At 44.5% G+C, this 22470-nt stretch overlaps 1 protein-coding gene across 4 annotated transcripts in view; it reads right to left on the reverse strand.

The window, feature by feature from the left end:
• LOC135900668 (putative helicase MOV-10) overlaps positions 1-22470 on the reverse strand; it is a 61522-nt gene that overhangs the window by 14451 nt on the left and 24601 nt on the right. For all 4 annotated transcript variants that reach the window (XM_065430194.2, XM_065430192.1, XM_065430196.2 and 1 more), the window contains exons 9-15: positions 21994-22245; positions 18512-18671; positions 17245-17438; positions 15468-15536; positions 9265-9342; positions 7955-8110; positions 1947-2179 (exon numbers count right to left, since the gene is read on the reverse strand). In XM_065430194.2, coding sequence (XP_065286266.1) covers positions 1947-2179; positions 7955-8110; positions 9265-9342; positions 15468-15536; positions 17245-17438; positions 18512-18671; positions 21994-22245 — 1142 coding nt within the window. The remainder of the gene's footprint in view (positions 1-1946; positions 2180-7954; positions 8111-9264; positions 9343-15467; positions 15537-17244; positions 17439-18511; positions 18672-21993; positions 22246-22470) is intronic.

Raw genomic sequence — 22470 nt, forward strand, 5'->3', positions numbered from 1 at the left:
CCTTTTCTTATGTTTTTTCCTTAATGCACTGGAGAATGCCTATCTCTGCTGCCATGAAATGCCACCATGTCAGCATTAGCCATGAAAGAATGCCAATTTCATTGAATTCGCAATGGCAGCAACAAGAACTGCCATAAGCTGGCAAACAAGCCCCACCAGGAGATCACTAAAGGGACACTAAAGGTTACCAGAAACTCAAGTTCATGTGGTAGAGCAATGTTCTAGAACATCTAAGGCGTCAATTTAATCGCGAACAGAGCTTTAGAAACCGAGAAATTGAGGTAAATGCATGACACGATTTGAGACCCCCCAGCGACATTCCGGTACTAGCCCGATGACGAAAGGACTCCTCATAATTTGTGTTACTAATACTCAACTACTCGCATTAAAAATATCATTTCATTCGATTATAAGACGGAAAAAAAATGCTACTTGTCTACGTCTACTCGATTCTAAGAAAAAATAACATTTTGACGTTACCCTTCAGTAATATGGGTGTTCAAAAGGCTTCGTTTTCGCTCGACTCTGCGCCGCGCACGCTTTGGAGTTTCAGTACTTTCGTTATCCCGTCGTGCTGTGAGGGTTCTGCTGGCTCGCGAAACTTTCATTTGGAACAAGCAGCGAGAATGCCACGTCCATGTGATGTCGTGGGAAGCCCTCGTTGCTTTCCCACTCCGGAGAGCCGGTGTCGAGGCCGCCGTCGAAGTACGCAACGACGCCGGCAGTGCGAGCCCTCAGCAGCAGGTCGCGCTCGTCGGTGCTCAAATCGCTGAAGTTGAGCCCACCATCGCGAGCCAATCTGTCGGTGTCGGGGTCCATCGCGACGAGCGTCGAAGTTTGCGTCATAGAATGAAGTACCAGGTTATGGGCATCTTGCGCTGGAGTTTGAGGTATAGTAGAGGCGCCTGGTGGCGGTGTGGGAAACGACATCTGGGTCAAGCACGTTTCTAGGCCGAGTTTTGCGTCGATTCGCACTTTTTTATGCCCTGTTGTGAGTGCGAAAAGGCTCACAGACCACGCCGACCACGCTGCGAGCTCGCCGCAGCCTATAGTTAAACGAAAACAGACTCTCCTTGTGCCGTGGGACGTAATGTGGGACGTAATTCGTTTCTCCTCCCGCTAGCCACCATACTCCCGCTTTCGCTCTGCTGTCGGCTCTGTCTTGGCTCTGTTTCTGGCCGCGCGTTTACGTTTTGCGCAGAAAAGCCGTAGCGCTGTCTGCGGACGCCGTTCTACTCACCTATGGCGCAACGTCACTATGAGACCATGATGTCAGTACTCCTCGATCGGAGGGCGGGCGATTTGAACTGTGCTAGAGGTACGCGGCCGCTTCAGAACGCATTTTCTCTTAAAATAAGCCTCTCCTTGGCACGAAACAAGCGTTTAGAGGTTTCTGTGATGGTATTTCAACAGTCTACGTTGACTTAATAGTAACCTTTAGTGTCCCTTTAAGTCCTGTCTGACCAATTCCCATTGCTGCCAGGCACCTACTGGTTCAAATGCGCACAAGCGTACCCTGGCACAGTATTCAGCCTTTTTCATGGGTGATATGCTTGGCAAACGAGCCTGCACTGTAAATTCTCATCAAAACCCCTGTAACCACAAAAATATATATATACGTAATAATAATAATAATAATAATAATAATAATAATAATAATAATAATAATAATAATAATAATAATTTTTAAAAATAAAAAGCTTCCCAGGCTACAGTACGCATAAATGCACTGACCTCGTGCTCTGTAGCGGCGCTTAACTTTGATTATAACAGCTCTAATGCTCTGAAGAGAGAAAGGGTCATTGTTTCTCACCATCCACAGCTTCCAAGTGTCAAAATTACTTCTGAAGCTTTGCCATACCTCCGAGAGTCAATGTGCTTGCATAATTATTTGATAGGGGACACCTGGCCATGCTCATGAATTTTATATGAACAAGTCTGCCTACCTATTTCTAAGCCGCGTGAGGGGCAGGCAATTCAGCTGCTTTGGATGGCTCGTGCCACTACCGCCGAGGAGGAGGCGGTGAAGCAGAGACTCCCCGAGGCCTCCCTTGACTGCCAGCCGTGACCGTACCACCGGCCCCAGCTGCATGGGGTCTCCGCCCAGAATGAGGCTTCCTCCAGCCAGGCACACCAAGCCCGCCACTACTAAGGTCTCAGGCTCGGTTGCTTGGCCTGCCTGCGATCGAATCACCAAAATCCTTATACAGTTGAACCTCAATATAACGAACACAGATATAAAGAAGGTAAGTACAGTAATCCCTTGTTATAACGAAATCACTTTACTCGAAATATCGCTTTATTTGAAATTTCTTCCGGTCTTGACCCAAACACATGCATATTAAGTCAAAGTACTCGAAGTGCACGAAGTGCTTGACCCACTCAGAACGAAGTGGTGAGCGGCGGTGACCCGTTTGCACATGCAGTGTCAAATTAATACCGTCGACGAATTAGTCTCATGCAGGCACAGAACAGGCCCCAAAAGTACCAAACCCATGACCAATGACCGCCAAGTAACAGGTACCAAGTGAGTGCCGAGTGGTCCCAGCTGTTTACTGTGGAGCGAACAGAAGCTGTCAAATTCAATGGAATTTGACAGCTTCCGTTCAATTACTGGGACACCATCCGATGCAATTACTGGGGACACCAGTAATTGCATCGCTGGTGTCCCCCGTGATAAAAACCACATGAAAATAAAGTTTTCCTGATGCTTTGCGATGCCAGAAAACCATGGTCTCTTGGAAGCCGAAAAACAGCCAAAAGACCACAGACAGACTTGTGCCGTAGCATTCCATGGGGTGCACTCAATGAGCGAAGTTTTACCGCTCTAGAGAGCACTTCTGGCACTGAAACATGCTGAAAAGCACAAATTAAGTGTCCTTCCAATTATAAGTGCCATGTTCGATGTGAGGAGCTAATATGTTAACAAATCGGGAATACGACTTCAGGGAAGTCTGTCTAGAAATTTGCTCGCCACTCGCTACAATCGGCCTGCATCGTAATAAAACACCTCCCCTAGCTTCATTACACTTCTGACAGTGCAAATCGACTGATAACTCTCTGAAAACACGAAAAATCCGAGCGTCGCCAGCATCGAGTCAGGCTGTCAACATGGTGGGTAAATGCAAGCTGGTGTTTCCTCAGCAATTTTCTCAAGTTGGTCATGCTCGATTCATGGCGTCCGATTTTAAACAAACGGTCTAAATGTGTGGTATGGTCATTGGATTTCGTTCCTAGACATTTGCCAATGGCACGGACGTGACGGTGCGCATACACCAACACTCTAACCATAGAATTCGCAGTGTCGTCAACAATGGTGTACTGAAAAACTCTTGTTTTGCGAACTTCACGGCTGCACACCTCAGAAAAAAATTGCCCAGTGATAATGCAAAGCCCCTACTGTAAAGCTTTTCAGTTTTCACGATCGCGCTGCGTACCCACAATGAGCGGCTAATCGTTTCTTGAGCACAACAAACACAACCTCAGATTCGAGCCCCGGCATTTGAGGTGCTTTCCAGCGTGGCAGTGCTTTCCGTGACTTCTGCACCACCCCTATAAATGTGGCCACTACGTTCCCCTCCTCATTCGCTCTCCAGCCTGCAAGCCGTTTGGATGTCAGTCGCTCCTCTCACTGGCCTTCATGTCAACTCCTTGCCTCCTCACTGCCACTTTCGACGTCGCTGCTCCTCTAAAGCTGCCCTCTTCCGGTATGCTCTCCCGAGCACAATCTTCCACCAACGGGTGCCCTTCCGCGGTTCCTGCTTTTTGGTCTCCCCTACTCCGATTGCTTTTCTTCCGGTACACATGAAGATGATACCAAGCCTGCCATTGCAAACATCGCCATCATCAGCACACACTGACGAGGAAAGCGAAATGCCCTGACGGCATTTTTTAGGCTTCTGCCTTCTGCATCATCCGCCGCGTTCAGTCACTTTGGTGCCGATGGCGCATGTGTTTGGATCCGTGCCGCAGGCCATGTGATTGTGTGTTATTTGGAGTGCTTCGTTAGGCATACCTCATGTGTGCTTTTGTGGTCTGCAGTGATAAATGGCTCCTTCAGTCTCCAGATGAAAGTGTATGACTTTGGAGCAGAAAGTTCTGCCGACAAAAGAAATGGAAAAAGGCAGCCGGCAGAAAACTGATATCGCGAAAAAATTCGGCATACCGCCGTCTACTTTATTAAAAAACAAGGAAGCTGTGCTGGGTGGCTTTGAAAAGAGCTTCTCAGCAAAGAGAAAGAGGAAGTGCAATTCGAAATACCCCAAAGTGGAATCTACACTTCTACTGTGGCTGAAGAACGTCAGGAGTGCAAATCTCCCCTTACGTGGACCTGCACTTATTGCAAAAGGCGAAGCTCTCGCCCTCCAAATGGGCCATAAAGATTTCAAGTGCACCAATGGGTGGCTTGTGCGATTCAAGAAACGACACAGTGTGACCTTGAAGTCAATCGTTGGCAAAAGCGCAGCCGTGAACCATGACACTGTAGAAGTATAGCACCAACATCGGCTCCAAGCGCTCCTTGAAAAGTATGAAGACAAAGACATCTATAACCTAGATGAGGCTGCATTTTTCTACAAGATGCTACCAAATCGCAGGTTCACTACTGCTGGCAGATCCTCAACCACAGGAAAACAGAGCAAGGAGTGTGTCATGGTGCTGTTTGGTGCCAATGCAACTGGCGAGGACAAGCTTCCCTTATTGATATTGGGGAAGGCAGAGAGGCCACGATGCTTTTGAAATGCAACTATTCCCAAGGAATGCATCTGCAGAAGTAACAAGCAAGCATGGATGACTGCTGCTATTTTTGAAGACTATGTGTGGCTTCTGGATGGACGGTCTGACGCAAAGAATTGGCAGGTGGTTTTCATGATTGACAATTGTCCGAGCCACGGGAAGATAGACAACCTCAAAGCAATCGCTGTGGAATTTATGCCAGAAAGCACAACCACAATACTGCAACCAATAGATCAGGGCATCATTGAGACCACCTGTAAGCCGTACCACAAGGCTCTTTTGCAGTGCATGCTCACAGCGTATGACGCCAGCAAGAGGCACAACATTGATTTGCTTGGTGCAATCCATTTGCTGAACTTTTCCTAGAAAGACCTCGCACCTTCAAAGGTTGCCAGCTCCTTTGTGCACGACGGCTTTTCGCACGCCGTCATCAGTTACCCTGACAATGACCAGCGTGATGATGACCGGACTTGCACCATCTGTACGAGGCTGTTCATAAAATTGTTGGCCAAGAGGCAGAAGGCGATTGCGAAACATTCGCGTTGGCTGATGCTGCTGCTCCCGTGGTCATCCCAGCGATGTATGCAGAGATACTTATTGGCACTGTTGGTGGCCTCAACGAGAACGAAGAGTTGGCAGATGAAGAGACACGTGAAGTGCCAACTATGGTGCAGACATGGGAGTACCTACGCCTACTGCGAAATGAGGTTGAATGCATGGGCGGCGACCATGGCCTCGTGTAATGCTTTGTCAAGTTAGAGCAGGGGTTGCTCACACCCAGTAAGAACTTGAAACAGCCAAAGCTCACTGCCTTTTTTGCACCTGAGTAAAGCTTTGCTTCACTGAAAACATTGTATTTTGACTTCCTTGCATTTGTGGTGCAATTAAAGCTCGACTGCTTTAGCTTTTTTCGAGTGGTTGCTTATACCGAATTACCACTTATAACTAATTTTTCACCATCCCGCTGACTTCATTATAACGAGGGATTACTGTATAATAGTTTTCTCATTGACATCATCATGTGATGAATATTAGATACAAACACGGTATTTTCATGTCAGATGCAACTTTTTTGTAACAACATACCTGCCAAGTTCAGAGAAAACAAATCCAGGAGATATTGTGTTGACCGAGGGGAGGGGGGCTGATTGCCCCCCCCCCTCTCCCATGACGAGGACAATTTTATTTCTTTTTCAAGTACTGAAAATGCATCTGCGCAAAGACAACTGGATTAGACTTCTATTTACAGATTTACAAATGATCACATGAACATCAAGGACTCCCTTTGGCAAGCATTTCGTTGCGGTTGACTGCCTTTTTCAAAAATTCTTCAGGATATGTTTAATCGTAACAAATTTCATTTCTTTGACATTTTGCGGGGAGCATATTTCCCAGCGTCTTATCATACGTCAACGAGTGGAAATGTGTTCTTGCGTCTTTCATGATGCTAAATATCCGCTTGCACTCTGCATTGCTCTGTGGTATCAACAAAATACCTAGCATCACCTTGGTTGTGTACTGCTTTAAAAATATTTTTGTACTTGTGTAGTTGATAGTTTTTGTGCTCGCGCCCCTTGCTTAAAGCCATGACTGACAGTAGGCCTACACAATGCCAAAACAGCTGACATGGAGAACGATGAAGAGTCTAGTGTTGCTAGTTTCAGAACACAGCATTCGCTCGCTAGCTGAATGAGGCGAGGGCCACTGGGGCACCCAACAACCCCATCAGCGTAAAGAGCGCTGCTGCAGTCCTATGAAGGTCAACAAAATAACGCTTGTAGGGTTTCCCTACTACTTTCTTAACAACACTATGCACGATGGACTTCCAACTGGATAGCACTGGGTTGAATATTTTCGCCAATGTAGTCAGACAAAGGGCAGGACGTGGATATAGATGGGGCACAACTGCAATTTCTGGGACATCTTCCTGTTAACTGTACAATTGGGAGAAATGGTCAAAATCCGGGAGATTTGGCAGGTATGTAACAAAGTTCAAGAGCATTGTGTTACTTAAATGTAGGCCTGCCTGAACTGCCTGGCTGCTGATACACAAAAAATAAAAGGGTTGTGAAAAAAAAAAAATAAGTTTCCTCTAATGAAAACTGCCCAACATCCACACCATCCCCCCCTTCCTTGCCAAATTAAAGAAGGAAAGCATTGACAGCAACAAACAAATGTAATATCGCTCTCTCCTGCGGTGCTAGCCACATGTCACTTCTGTCACCATATGACATGAAAAGCTATCTCGCGACAGATTTTCTCTCATCGTCCTCACTGTCGCTCATCACTGTAGCTTACCAGTAAACTGTAGCATAACTGAGCAAGTTGATGTGTCCTTTTTGTCTATATTATGTTCATGTGTTTTCCACCAGCTTTTAAAACCAGGAAGCTTGTTCTTGCTATTGCATTTTGCTTGACAATAGTACACAAATACAGGCACAATTGTCATGGTGCTAAGACCATACACACACGCAATCATGAACATATGCATGCATGTACATACACACACACACGGGCAGAAGACTGAAAAAAACACAATACAGTTTTGACATGCAGCAAGAATATAAGAACAAGCTCAGGTGATTCAAATGTGCTGGACAAGAATCAGTAAGATCTATGTGCTATGCTAAATGAATGTTTCTTGTATATTCAAAATCATTAAAAGCTTGCTGCAGCAAAGCATTTGAAGAATTTTCAAATGTTCAGTGAGTTTTGTAAAGTTTACAAAATGAGAACTCTTTCTACAGGAACATCAAAACATCAACTACCGGTAGTTCATGCCCAGCATACCTGGAAAGCACACATCCAGCCACTTGAAAAATATGCCTGATGTAAAGAATTGTCAGAAACAATGAAAGAAATGAACCCACTGCACAACAACATACTTGCATCGAGAGCAAGCCACCAGATGTCTATCTTTCAACTCCTTTCACTGAAATACTTTGCCCCAAGTATTCACATTTACCACAAAAATCTGATCAGAAACATTTAAAGATGTATGTAATACATTAAGTCATTATAATTCTCATCAGTGCCTTTGCTTTTAATGTGCTATTTTGGCAAACACAATTGTGCATACAGCTCTTGAAGGGAACATAGCCGAAATGATGCAAATCAAAATAATGCAAGAGAAATGTGCAGTAAACAATAAGAATGAAGAAGCCAAGGATGCCAGTCAGAAAGAAGGAAGAACAAAGATAGACTCCAGCTTTCTGCTCACCTCATCCAAGAAGCCATGGGTGAAGTGATCAGGTGGAAGCCCCAGACCATACAGAGCACCTGCAGTAACCACTGTAGACACAACGATTCGGTGACGGGCTGCATTCTTCAAGTTAGCTGTGTTCACACATATGTGCTTGATACGAGGTGGGACGGTCTGCCAAAGATTGAAAATAAATGTTTGTTTAGAAAACATACACTGAAAGACGCCCACATTTAAAACATGACACAGTGAAGGCATGAGCTTTACCAAGAGACTGACATTCGGATATGGGTGTGAATGAGAGAATGGCCCGGTGTGTTGTCTGCATACTAAGTAGTGTAAGGAAGCAGCCCACCTCCATGCTTGAAGGGAATTGGACTGCCTCTGATAAAGTGAGGCCTCTAGGAGGGGATCATTTTCACCTTGCAAAAGGTAAAGTGCAGCCCACTGTTAAAGAGAACGCTTTAATGTGTGGCTCTCACTTCGCAGGTGCTCATGTCAATGCACTGCACAGGTGTGTAAAAAGGTGTCAGCGTAAATCAATGCATGTCACTTGCTGTTAAGCTAGGTGATTGTGCACCTGCCAAAGATAAAATTCACACATCCTCCACATTCACGTTTTCTTTAATAGTGCACTTCACTGTACAATCTCCTCACCCCAGTCAAAGGGAAGATTAGATCGCTGAAAGAAGTAAGAAGGGGTCTGCAAGAAATGACATCAGCGCAATCTTTTCCTCTATTCTCTAGTACGTTTCTGGCATGAATAACCCCTTACACATAATGTTTGCTTTAAAGGATGATGCCAACACCGCACTAACCATGGATCTTGTGGCCCGTATTACCGTACACTATTAGTAGAGCACAGTGCGGCAAAGCTGGAAGCGTTATCAGCATCAAATGAAATGCGAATAGCTGGGAGCAGGGTACAGCTCACACCATCTAACAGTCATCATTAGAGCTAAAATCACTCATCCAGTTGCCAACAGAGGCGAGGATGCTTATCTAGCTACGATATTTTCGCTTTCATTTCTTTCTTTTCTTTGCTCGCTTTTAAATAAAAGAGAACCAAAACTGAAATAAAAATATTGCAGTATAGGGAGAGCATCATCATGCAGCATGGCCAAACCGGATGTGCACGCCTGTCAATGGTGATGACTGGATGACATGCACTATACCTTCAGCTGTGCTTCAGGCACGTGCTCCGCTGTGTGAATTTCACTTGACACCAATAATAGGGCCACAGTACAATAATTTTATTCGAGCAAACATGCGACTATATCAAACAGGCATCAAGCATGACAAACAAGCAAAAATTCTCAAGCACTTACATCTACGTCCCTCTGGAAACCCAAGAGGCGCACTATGTCCGAGGACACCAGTTTGCCAGACATCCAAAGCTTCTCCGCCTATAAATAAAAAATTAAAGATATGGACAATGTTGAGAAACATTTCAGATTGGCCCACACAATGCTAATAAATTTAGATGTCACCTTCTTGCTTTGTGTACATTGTTTTAACTGCTAGATTTCACCAGTTACCATATCTGCACGTAAACAATACAGCCAGAAATATAACGTGAGGGAGTACACTTTTAATCTCCCCGAAAAGGAAAAAATATGCATATTAAGATTGTAATGCGAAGTAATGCCACAACAGAAACAAGAAACAATCCATAAATGCAGATGCCCACAGGGCTTTGTTCATTGTTAGTGCTAACTGCCACAGCAAATTAAAGTGAAAGGACGAGTTCTGATGCCTTTGTCACTGAAGGCGGGAACAACTTTGTCCTCCCTGACACCCACCGATGTTGTTGAACAGCACTTCAGAAATGCCTGCGACACAATCAAAAGCGACAGAGCTTTTCATGGATTGCGCAGTCATGCGCCACACGGCTTCAGAGACCACAGCTTGACCTACCTGCACAACAGCATCTGATACCTTGCTCATAGTAATGATTACCCCTTTTTTTGATGAGTGTTGCCTACGAGCAACATACCAGAAAAAAAAAACATTTTTACTGAGTTTCAGTATTGAGTACAAAGTTACTAGCCAAATGTCTTCGGCCAACACTGAATGATAGGCAGCAGGCACCATTTGTTGGTTTTGAGCAGGAACACAAGAAAGAAGAAAGTTGGCACGTGATTCACTTTCTTTTGAAAGCATGATCAGAGGAGGTAGATCAACGGAAGATCTCCAGGTGCAGTGATGTTACATATGCGATGTGAAGCAAATGAAATATACACATATAGTTCACATATAACGAGAGCTGTCAGTACAAATTCAAAACAAAATCTTAGGTGGCTTGGCGTGAAGCGCACGATTAGTTTTTTGCTAGGAGCTTCCCCTCTATAGCTGAAAATGCTTCTGCAAAATATTTGTTTCACTTTGTTGCTTATGCTTATTTTCAATGTGTTTTGCACAGTTATATAGAAAATAAAAACTTCTTGTGGGTATATATATGTGCCATCATTAAAGAGCTAATACACAGTGACCATGCTGACGCAGCACTAACAGCATTTTAATTCAGAAGAAAGACGGCGCAAAATGCACAGTGGCAACTCCCAGCACGGAAAAATAAAATTAAAAAAAGAGAGAGAAACGCGCTATATTCATGCTATGAGCCTGAATATAATGCAAGCCATGTTCTGGGGCGAGAAATATGGAAAAAATCTTGCCTCACACTTGTGTAAATACGGTAATAAGGATAGGGAAATGAAAGTGGGTTTTCTAAATGGCATGGCTAAGTCTTCTGCTTTCCAAGGGCACTCAAAAAGAAGGTGGAAGCGACACACTTAAGAAAATAACTGAAGGGGGGAAAAATAATAGGGGAGGATATAATTTTATTTCTTTCTTGGTTAGCATCTCTAGACCTTGGCCCTTTAAGTGCTGTGCCTTAGCTACACTTGTTTGGATGCCGATGCACACTCCTGGGCATGCCCACGATAATTCTTGAACATGAGACATCTGTAGACTGGTTGCGCCACCTGCTTGGAAGTAGGTTAAACTAAATTTTAGAATGCATCTCTTTGGCACCTGTTCCCATGTTTCGCGTTGCCATCAGCCTCGCCATTGTGCCTCGCCGTAACCAGCTCCGTAGCCGGGGCCAGACCGCTGCTCTAGCTGCATGCGCTTCTGGTGCCATCTCTGCACAGTGCGAGCCTTGCTCTCTCCTTGTCCTCCAAAGCCGGATCACGTGTTCTTGCCTATCCTCTTGCCCCCTTCCTCTGCGCAGTGCTGTTGTGGTCACTCTCGCCACTACCATCCACTCCGCCCTCGCCGTCCCTTGACCCGCTGTCGCGGCACTGCTGCGGTGCCGGCAGCAGGCGCTCCTTGCCGCCTCGCATGTGATCTATGGCTCTCCGCTCCTCTGTCTCCATGTCACGTGGCTGTATGGCTCTCAGCCGTGTCTCTCGCTTCCCCATTTGCAAGGCGCGTTCCTCAGTGGCATATGTTGCTACTGGCAGTGCTTGCGCCTGGCTGTCCTTCTCCCACCTCCACTCTAGCCCTATACTTCCCCTTACCTGGCGCAGTGCCGTTGCGGTGACTTGAAAGACAGTTATAGTGCCTCGTCCCCTTCCTTCTACTTCCCACCCCAACCTTGTGCAGCCCCATTGAGGCCTGTCTGTGAGTGAATGAGTGTGTGATCTCTACTCAATATACCTGTTCTCCACCCGACCCCTCATCCGACCTCAGAAGAAACATTAAATAATAATTGCTAATCCTCCCCCTCCCCCCCCACTTTCCACGGCGGTAAACCACTAGAAGATGGCGCGTTACCATAGCGCCAGCTCAATAGCGGCGGATCGCAGTGTCTGCTGCCCATTTCGAAACGCAGAACTGCTTCCATTCGGCACTGTGTTTTGTATGCAGTTGCCTTTTATTGAAATAAAGCAGCAGCTGCACTCAAAGATTGCATTATAAGAAGCATAATCGTCGGCCAATTTTTTTATATTAGGTTTCGTTTTTATACCACATAAGGCGTGACAGAGCTTGTCAACTTTCAATGATGCTTGTGTCTCTAGTTTTGCAATATGGCGCACAAAGCCCACGCGTTTTCTCAATGATGCAGAAACTTCTTGTCAACTATGATTCAAAGAACTTGGATGTTGGTTACGAGTTGTCTTCAAGGGGCAATGACAGCGACAAAGAAACCATGTTACCTGAAGAACACTATTTACATAATTAAGATTATTATTTACGTATGCGTTATCGCAGTCAACGTCCGATCTTTCGAACTCCAGCCGCGAAAATGTCCAAAAAATCGGGCAGTTAAAAAAAAAAAAACGAATGCGTGCTGTTTACTGTCCCAAAGGGCTCAAATCGCCACAGGCACGTCCAAAATGGCTCTGAAGGTCTGCCAGTACGCTTATAAGTAGTATCGGTGCTCGTACTGTGACAAGAGGCGGCGTGTGCACGCGTGCATAATTAAGGAACACACACTGTGTCCTGTGACAACTGCCCCTTCCCACTCTTCGTATGCTTCACCGCAATACTTTGCGCATGCTTCACCACGTAGCATTAATGTATTAAAGCGAAGCTGACTTTCGGGAACCGGCATTATGTAACGCGTTATGCTTTCCGAGCTTCGAAGCCATGGGCGAAAATTGCAAAGGCGGAGTCGGCGCCATTGCTAACAGCGGCGAATTGTTTTAACGAAGAACACGGCACCGAACAGGAAGAAGCTTGGTAGCGAAAGTAGAAGTAGCTAGGCCCGCGGTGGTGGCTACGGCTACCAGCGGATCTGCGTGTAAGAGCGCCTGTTCGAGGCGGCGAGATAATCGAAATGGCGGCGGTGGTGGCTACGATCAATGCCAATTCGGAGCTGCGGTCATGGAAAAAAGTCCAGAAAAACGGACCGCGAAGGGTTTTTGCGTCTGATATTTCAGACGTTCTTATAGTACATTGACTGTATGGGGTACCGTGACAGTGCCATGAAGGCGTCCGAAAAATCGAGTGTCAAGAAAATCGGTCGCTGACTTCAATTTCCAGATTGATGTTTTTTTGTGTGTGTGTGTGTTCAGCAACATATTGCTAATGCAGTAGTTAATACAATCTGAAAAAAAAAGGCACGAGAAACCTTCTAACCAAGGAAACATACAATCTGAAGTCGCTATAAAATCTGGCAGATTCAATTGCAGTTGAAATCTATGTAACGTGAAGTGTTGCATGAATCTTCACAGCACGAGACGCTGACGTGGGCTGAGCTCATTGGACCCGAGCGGCCCGAGACAGGCAATGTTGATTTTGTGGTTTCAACAAGTTTGCGTTCCTCAAATTAAATCTCGGTCAGCAGCTTCTTTGTGCAGGGCATTTTGGTGGCAAATTTTGATGTGCCCACTCAGCTAGAATTGTTGGGTTATGAGACACGTGTGGATCTGGTGAGGCTAGAGCAATCCGAGATGCACTTTTTCATTTTTCGTTTTCCACTTATGTAGTGTCCGACAAGACTTCGACAGGAAACCGAAGCAAAATCAAGCTGGTGGGTGGCGCTGGAACATGATGTTGCCGAGTGAAACTTGACACTTACTTTGCACTGCCTGCAGAAGGGAACAGTGGCGTTTTTGAGTTATCGCCTATTAAACGCATGCAGCACGCTTTCAACACTTTGCCACACGCGACGTGAGACAGATGGGTGAAGATATTTATAGCAACTAGGTGGCCAGCGGTAGCGGTGTATGCAATGTGCAATGACCAGCAAGATTTGCTGGTTCCAGAAGAGAAAACTGAGTGCATGCCAACATTCTCCCATGAGAAAGACTGCTGTACAGCTGCCATTGTGGGCACCTACCACTCTCAATAGCATGTGCCTTTTGCATTTTCTTGTTCACGCGGGTTCTAGGCACTGGTAAACCTATCATATGATCCCAATTTGGCAGTTTGCTGAACATTGGTGTCAAAAGAATGCGTTTCCCGGGAACCTGCTAACAGGCAAAAAAGAAGTGTAACTGTATTGGGTATATTTTTTTCATTCTTCATCGTAAACAAGAATGAAAGCTCTGGCAAATCATACAACATGGGATAATATCAGCGAGGTTCTACTCTAAATAGCACTTGAATTTAAAGGTTGGTTATACATTACTTAGACAGGAACAGGATTTGTTTCCCTTGCCACTAAAAAGCATTAAAGCATTAAAGCAACACTGCCAGCAGATGATGTCTTGAAGCAGATGAAGCAGATGATGCTTGAAGCAGATGATGCTCACAAGCAAAAAATATAAAACTTCAAACCTGGACACTTGGCTTGTGTATTGCATACCTACCAACATCTGAGCTTTAAAACTCGTAACAATCGCCAGGACATGAAAAACTAAAGGTAGCGGTGGGAGAGGGATGGGGAGGGGATGGGGAGGGGGATGTAGCTGGAATACATATTTAAGTGTTTGCCCTGAGGCCATACCTTTTCTGGGGTACACAAGAACCTTAATAATAATTATTTAGCCTTAGACGCAGCACACTAGCAAACCTAGGAAAAGCAGAAATTGATGAGCAACTCACTGTTTTTATATCACAGTGACTCCTTCAGTGATATGGCTGTTGGTCATTTCGCAAGCTTTAAAAACTTCTTCTGCATAAACTTACTCGAAGAAACCCCTCAGGTATGCGCATCTTGCACTTCTACGAAATGGTGGCACAGGTGCCATCACAACGTTGTTCTTGGATGCAATTTTGGTGATTTTGCTTCGTCCCATCTTTAGACACTTCGAAAATTCTTTCCTGAACATAATACTTCTTGTAATACTTGACGCAACATTCTAAAAACCATAGAACAAGCCCAAATTTGCAAGCTTAACGAAATATTCGGGAGAGTTCACAGGTATGGTATTGCCATATGAAAGTGACAGGTGCATAAAGACAGGAGGGAAACGAAAAACTTCACTATAATAGGAAGTTGATTTGGTGAACTTGAGCCCGGAAAGAAGACTGCAAATGAGCAAATGTAGCAGCAATACTACCAGTATGTCAGACAGTCGTCACCTGAAATCATTCAGTCAACAGCCCTGCTGTAAATTGCATTGTTGATTATTGTTCTGTACGGCAACCCCAGGAGGAGCTCTACTATTTATGTAAACACCCACGCCAAAGCCGATGGGTCAGTTGGGCATGGTGTGGAAATAGTGTGTGTGTGTCTTCTCTGCAAGGTCGCTAATTATTCTCAGCATTTCCCTTTACGAACACTACAAGCTTGCCCCTATTTACACTATGCCATATTGTGTCTTGCAACAACTGGTGGCTGTTCTGACAATTTGAGAGAGTAATAAATGCATTATGTACATGTGGTAACGATGGACCCATTGTGTTAGCCACTACACTCGTGCAGCCCGATGTGATGAGTGTGTTTTTGTGCAGAAGAGAATATGTGGTAACACAGATAATGTGCCGAAGGAGAACAGAAAATAGAAAAACACATCACGAACAAAGAACACGAAGCGCTAGTAACACAAGGCCAAAATGTTAAAACATTAGAAGTTATCTTTGTAGTCTTAATTAGGTTACTCTCAATGAAACCTACTGAATGAGCACACATACGAACCAGAAGGTCTGCTGCACTGTTTGATGGTGCGCATGCTATCACTCGGCTGTGCTTTATGTTCAGGAACACCTGCAAAAACACAAGGTCCAAGATAAGCTTAAAGAAATGAAAACACTTAAGCCAAGACACGAGGAATAATAAATAATGTATGCCAATTTAATATTCAATGCTGCTACAAACACTCCTTTAACCCTTTCAGGATAAATTTTTTTCACTGCATGCGACTGCCCAGGGTAGATTTTTTTATTGCAGATTTAAATTCTTGCAGACGACAAGTGCAGCCATAGCTGTGAGAAGGTATTATTTTGTTTATCAAGCCAATGTACCTGCAATTCACATTTTACGAAGTGTTAAATTATTTCTACAATAACAGCTATGTGTTTTTGTGCTTTCCTGTCCAACTGCTTCAATCCTTAACAAGTGAAGAGTGTTCTTTAGCTAAGCCAAGCTAAGTTCTTGCTAATGAAACAATGCTTTTACGCATGATACACCGTTCAGCGTGTTGCTGTAGCCACGCGTGTGCTAATATTGTAATGCTGGCACCCATTTATGGCACAATCATGTGCGTCGCAATGCATTGTGGGACGCATGTGCCTCTCCTTAGCACAGACTTTTTTTACTTCATAATATGCATAGCATAAAGTGCAAGTGTCTAATAATAATATATGAACTACAACTTTAAGCAATAAGTATGCTGTACTTAAAAAAGCTCACTTATGTACAGTAATCTCATATACTACATTTGAAATAACGAGATTTTACCGCCAGGCCGCGCCACTTACTTGTTTTTGAGACTTTCTTTGCCAATTTAAATTTATAATTCCTGCTTGATCACAAAAAGCTAGCTGGATTCTGATGATAAATCGTGGTAATTTCATTTCTGTCAATATTTTACAACACATTCTGGCCAGTTGTCAGTCCCTCTAAAATTGACATTTTCATTGTGACAACATTCATGTTCTGAGACTGCATCGATTGAAAGGAACACAAAATCCTAGCAAACCATCAGAACTGAATTCATAATAATAAAACTCCCAGCTACATTTCAAGAGATATAATAATTTTGCAATTTTTCCTACACTTGGTTTCATTTTTATGTTTTTTTGGTAATGCATAACTATGGATAACTTCATGAACCTGTTCCCACAACTGAACTTTCAAGTTGAAAGAACGTTTACAGAGCCACCACAATAATCCAAATACTAAAAAATATGAAATCCGTGATTGCACAGTGTGTGGTGCTGGGATCTCAGCAAGACAAGAAACTATTTTTTTTTTCTCTTCTAATAAGCAAACCTAAACGATAACATCAAAACCATGCTGCGACTCTTACTGCAATGATGCGGAGCCTGCTCTAGATTGGTGCCAGAGAGAGCATGCCCAAGCCTATTGTGCAGTTGCTTGAAAGGGCCCCAAGGCAATCAGAGGCCAGAAGAGGAAGCACGTGAGCGCTTCTGTTGTAAACAACCAAGCCGCGAACACACCGAGGTACTCGCCTGCAACCGATGCAACACACGCCACGCAACATTGGAAGGTGCGGGAGCCACGTGACTCGAGCTCTACGCTCCAGCTCCCGGGTTGAATGTGAAAGTGCCTCTGAGCGCTCTCACAGAACCAGCCTACCACGAGCATGCCACCAGAGCACTCCGAGGCACTTGAAAACAACTAGCCAAATGTAACATTTGTGTTCCTCTGCAGCATCTCTGGCCTATGCGCGGATGCTGTGGAAGGAACAGTTTTCAAAGAAAAATAAAAAATAAGTATTCTTTCAGCTCACCTGCAGGATGGCCTCGACGAGAGTGACAGTCTTTCCAGTGCCGGGAGGTCCCCAGACAACGTATGGCAAGGAACATTTGGCTGCAACCATGACTCGATACACAGCCTCCTGCTGCAACTCGTTCAGCTGCTTGTTGACCAGCATCAGAGGCCCCTTCTTTGTCACTGTCTGTGGCTCTTTTCTAGGAAACAGCACTGCGCACAAACAGGGACACTAGGCTTGTGTTTTACATTTGTCCTGCATACGCACGATAACGGCTCTGGTCTCTTTGATCACACACATCGCTACCAGACCATTACCTGGCGACATTAAAAGACAGGAAGACAGCAGTGTGGATTAAAGAGCAAATGGGGGTAGCCAATATTCAGTTTACATGGGGGGAAAAAAAAAAGGAGTTGGGCCGCCACTATCATCATCAGCAGATCAGCAGCCGTTGCTGCTGCTGATCTTGTGACTGTTTTGGGATCCTTGGCCTGATGCAAACAGTGCAGCCACGATTATAAAGACAGCTGCAGCTTTTTTACAAGCCACTAGACTAATCACGCAACTTTAGAGATGCCACAAGTAGACTTGTATGCACACATTTTATTTTCCCCAAACATCACTCCTTTTCTTTCCCATACACCTTGCCCAGTGCGGAGTAGCAGGCCAGAGCAAGCTATAAACCAGGCCAACTCTTCTACAAATAAATTCCTCCCTCTCGAGTTAAATTTCACTTGTCGTTTTCGAGGAGCAACAGGAATCTCAAAGTGAGCGCTTGGATTCCACAAACACATATCTGCAAGAGCAACAAAATACGATTATTCTAGGTGCTGGATCCCAGCAGAAGTTTGGAACCACTGTTCTATGTCTTTGTGGCTCCAAGAGTCTCAATAGTTGAGAGCATAAAAAAAAAAAACTACTTGAGGGCTGGAAACCTTACATTCCCACCAAACAAGTACTTGAAGATTTCTAAAGGGGCAATTTACTAGTAGTGCAGAGTACTACTAGTAATTTACTAGCAGTACTAGTAAATTAGCAGTAGTACTAGTGTACGCTCTCGACCCGGTACCTTAGAAGAGCAAGATGATTTGAGGATATTTATTTACTATATGTCCTTCAGCTGTGCTTCAAACACCATGGCTCCAAACGCCAACACTACAGCGGCAATCAAAGCAGAAGAAGTGGCACAAAGGAATAACATGGGACTCATGGAGAAGTTGGGCATGAGACAGCAAAGCTCACATAGGTCCTACGTTATAAGCGTCAATGCAGATGCTGTACTCACAGGAACGAATCAGAGGCCGCGAGATCCGTACAGCCAGGTGGCAGCGTCGCAAAGGGGTGCGGTTGAGTTGGAAGCGCAACTCCCACGACTGTCCCGGATTTTTCACCATTTCTTCGTGGAAGGCAGGACTCACTCTCAGAATGGCCTCATCAGACATGACCTGCAAAAATAAAATGTTGCACACAATTAAAATGTAAGAAAGGACAACAAAAAAATAACAAAAACAAAATGAAGTGATCAGCGTGCAAGAAAACCCTATCCCTTTCAGTCATGAGTTCTGATGGACTGCTGATAAATGGGTCAAAGCATCACTATCTTATTCTGGGGTGCTGTAGACTGAGTTGAAGGAAAGCCAGGCTCATAGAATGATGCTTTGTGCAAATTCAACAGTTTTCACAATTACACAGTAATTAAGTATTGCCCAGTTGTACAATCAGACATGCTGCTTTTTTCTTCTTCTTTTTATAAAAGGAATTCGGTCACCGGCTCACAGGACAAGCGCAAGTGTCTGCAGGCATTAAAAGAAAGAAAAAGCTATTACTTTGCCAATGCTGACGAAACTGGCATGTCAAACATTCTGTCAATCACATGTAGTGCCATCAGTCAAGTAGATGTGTGCAGAAATATTCAGCACGCTGAAGTGGAATACCACCATACCGAGTTTACAAAGACTTCACATTGGTATTTACATTAAGTGCAAAGTTTGTGGATTTTTCCTTGGCACCACTGTACAGAAATGGCACAAACAAGTTGCATACACAAACGTGTATATAATGGCCAAAACGGATATTAGAGAAAGTAGACTCAAATTTCACCCCTTATAAATACACTCGAATCTCGATCATTCGAATTGAAAGGGGCCCAAAAATTTGTTAGAATTAAAAGAAGTTCAAATCAAATTAAGCTAATTGAATGGAGGACTTACCTGCAGTGGCGCATGTGCAGTGAGCTAACACAGGAGTGGGAAGTTTCAGAAGATTTAGTCACACGTATTTACAAATTACAGTCAGCGTCCGATTTTTCTGACTCCCTAGGGGCCCGAAATCGAAAAATAACACCAGAAAAATTGGGTGATACGAAAAAACGAATGCATGCCTTTTACTGCCCCCAAGGGCTAAAATCGTCATAGGCACGTCCGAAATAGCTCTAAAGGCCTGCCAGTACACATTCCTTAGGCGTATCGGTGGTCGTACTGTGATAGGAGACGGCGGGTGCACGCGTGTATAATAAAAACATACTGTCCCGTGACAACTGCCCCTTATAACTTTTAGTATGCTTAGCCGCGTAACACTGCTGTACTGAGGCAAAGCTGACTTTCGGAAACCGACATGCAACGCGCCATGTTTTCCGCGCTCCGAAGCCATAGGCGAGGATTACAAAGGCGGAGTCGGCGCCATTGTAACAACGGCGAATTATTTCAATGAAAAATACGGCACCGAACAGCAAGAAGCTTGGTAGCAATCGTCGGGGTAGCTAGGCCTAACGTTGCCGCGGTGTGGTTACAGCTGCCAGCGGATCTGCGTGCGAGAGCGCCGGCTCGAGGCGGCGAGATAATCAAAATGGCGGTGGTGGTGGCTTCGAGTAATGTAGTTTCAGACCTGCGGTTATGGCAAAATGTCCGGAAAACCGGACGGCGAAGGTTTTTTGCGTCCGCAATTTCAGACGTTCGTATACATCAACTCTGTGGGCTACACAGCAGTGCCGCGAAGGCATCCGAATTATCGTGCACGTCCAAAAAATTGGAGGTCCGAAAAATCGGTCGTCGACTCTACAGGACACGTACCTGTCACTATCAGAAGTAATCGGTGATGCATGCCTGCACACGCCTGCGCATAAATTTCCGCCATGTCTCTTTTTCTTTTTTCATGTGTGGCATTGAAGCGTCTCTCCTACGCTCTTTGTCTCTGGCGGAGTCAGAGGAATGCTGGTCGAAGGCACCGCTGCGTGATTTGGCACGCTGCTGAGAGCACTGTTGGAGCGCAGTATGTTCAAATTAATTATCGCAAATGCTTGTGCGTTCAAATTACCAGCCATTTTCACTCATTGCAATGCAGATAACTTTGACAGGACCACAGCGTCAGTTCAAATGAAGCGTGTTAGAATTAACAAGGTTCGACTGTACTATATATATGTCCCAGCTATTTGCATTAGGTATATAAGAGTTGTTTTCTATTTATTTAAAGCAGCAGCTGCCAAACATGTTTACTGTCGCTTGATCAGTAGCATATGCTTGTCTGTGCAGTGTTGGCATTTACTGTGATCAACCTTTTCATTCCGGGCACTGGAGTCATGTTGAACAATTACTACAAGGCACCATACCTAAATTTCTAGCTCTTTAAACAACTGCAAACTGAACAAGTTGGGGCAAATTAATTTGAAGCTGTCATAAAGAGATGAGAACATTAAGCAAGGAATGACAAGGGCACAGCTGGCCCAAGACACTCCAGCCTCTTCCATAGTCACCACTGGTTTTCAAAACAAGAAGCCATCACACAAGAAACACAAGAGTAAGATTACTGCTCACCATCATTCACATCAACATACAGACAGCATGTCTTTTATAAAATTTAATGTGAAATGAAAGTTACCCATCCACTTGGAACCAATTCTGCTTTACATACAGCTAGTAATTTTCAGTGGAGCTCACTTGTTTATTAGTCTTGCATAAATGTACCAAAGTTTCACATTTTTCATATCAAGCACATCGCAATGTGGACACTCCTGTGCTGCTGTTCTACATACCATACGAACTTCCCAACAGGCTTTAGCACTGCTCTTCAGGCAACATTTGTCTGTTGCCTTATATGCAGTGTTAAGGAAAACTGTAAGGAAGCCCTCAAATCTTATCAAGAAAACTTTTTACTTGGCACAGATGACACTGTCACACTGCTAAGCAGGTGCGGAACCTCACTCAGTGATGCTGTAGTAATTGAATAAAAACATTATGGGCAGCGTGAAGTTGAAAGGCTCCATTCATTACAGAGGTGCTGATTTCATTTACGCATTCTGCTTCTACCATAACATTACACCCAGCACATTTGGCAAACTCTTGTTATTTTCAACGTGTCATCCCCTTCAGGCGCTGTGTGCACAATCATGCGTGCCAAGAAAATTAATCAAAAGCAAAAGCACTGATGAAAATAATGATATTTAAAATGCGTCACATACATCTTGAGAAACTTCTAATTGGACCTGTACTGCAACACTGAATATGTATAAAGACAACTTGGAAGGTACATGGCTGGGTGCTTGTTCACGGTGTCAGTTTGTCGTCATGTGGTGGGTTTACTTCGTTCATTGTTTCTCACAACGTTTTCCATCAGACATAAATTATTAAAGTTGCCGCATAGGTGCTTTTCAAGCACGCTGAAGATGGTTCTGAAGATGCAAGAAATGTGGTGAAACTAAATTTTTCAATCGACACAAATAATTGGTGCCTGAAGACATTATATTAGGGAATGTATACAGAGAGCAGCTGTCACCTGGTGCACAAAGCCTTCAAAATTGAGCTGGGCGCTGGGGGCGTCTGCTGGCTGCAGCAACACTCGATCGCCAACTCGGGGTGGGAACTGGGCCTCTTCCAGCCACGAGGTGAGGTTTAGCCGAGCCTGGCAGCCATCAATGCGCAGAGGGGCTGGGCAGAGGACTCGCTCTTCCAGATCACGGCTCAGCTGCACTTCCTCTAGGTGCAACAGCAGCTGAAGTTTTTCTACGTAGTTTTCGGGACACAGAGGCTGCAGCAGATGAAAAGATGTACATAAAATGACAAGTGCGGCAGGCTGTGGGGGTTAGTGAAGAAGTAATACACGGGGCTATGTCTTATTCCCAGCAATCTCTCATAAGTAAAGAAATGAGAGAGAGAGAGAGAGAGAGAGAGATCATAGGTTGGTCTCTTTTTTTAGATTCCTCTTTTCTTTTTTTCTCGTTTAGCTGATGTAACATTTCTGGGATAATACATA

Source organism: Dermacentor albipictus, chromosome 3 (assembly GCF_038994185.2).
Source record: "Dermacentor albipictus isolate Rhodes 1998 colony chromosome 3, USDA_Dalb.pri_finalv2, whole genome shotgun sequence".
Taxonomy (NCBI): domain Eukaryota; kingdom Metazoa; phylum Arthropoda; class Arachnida; order Ixodida; family Ixodidae; genus Dermacentor; species Dermacentor albipictus.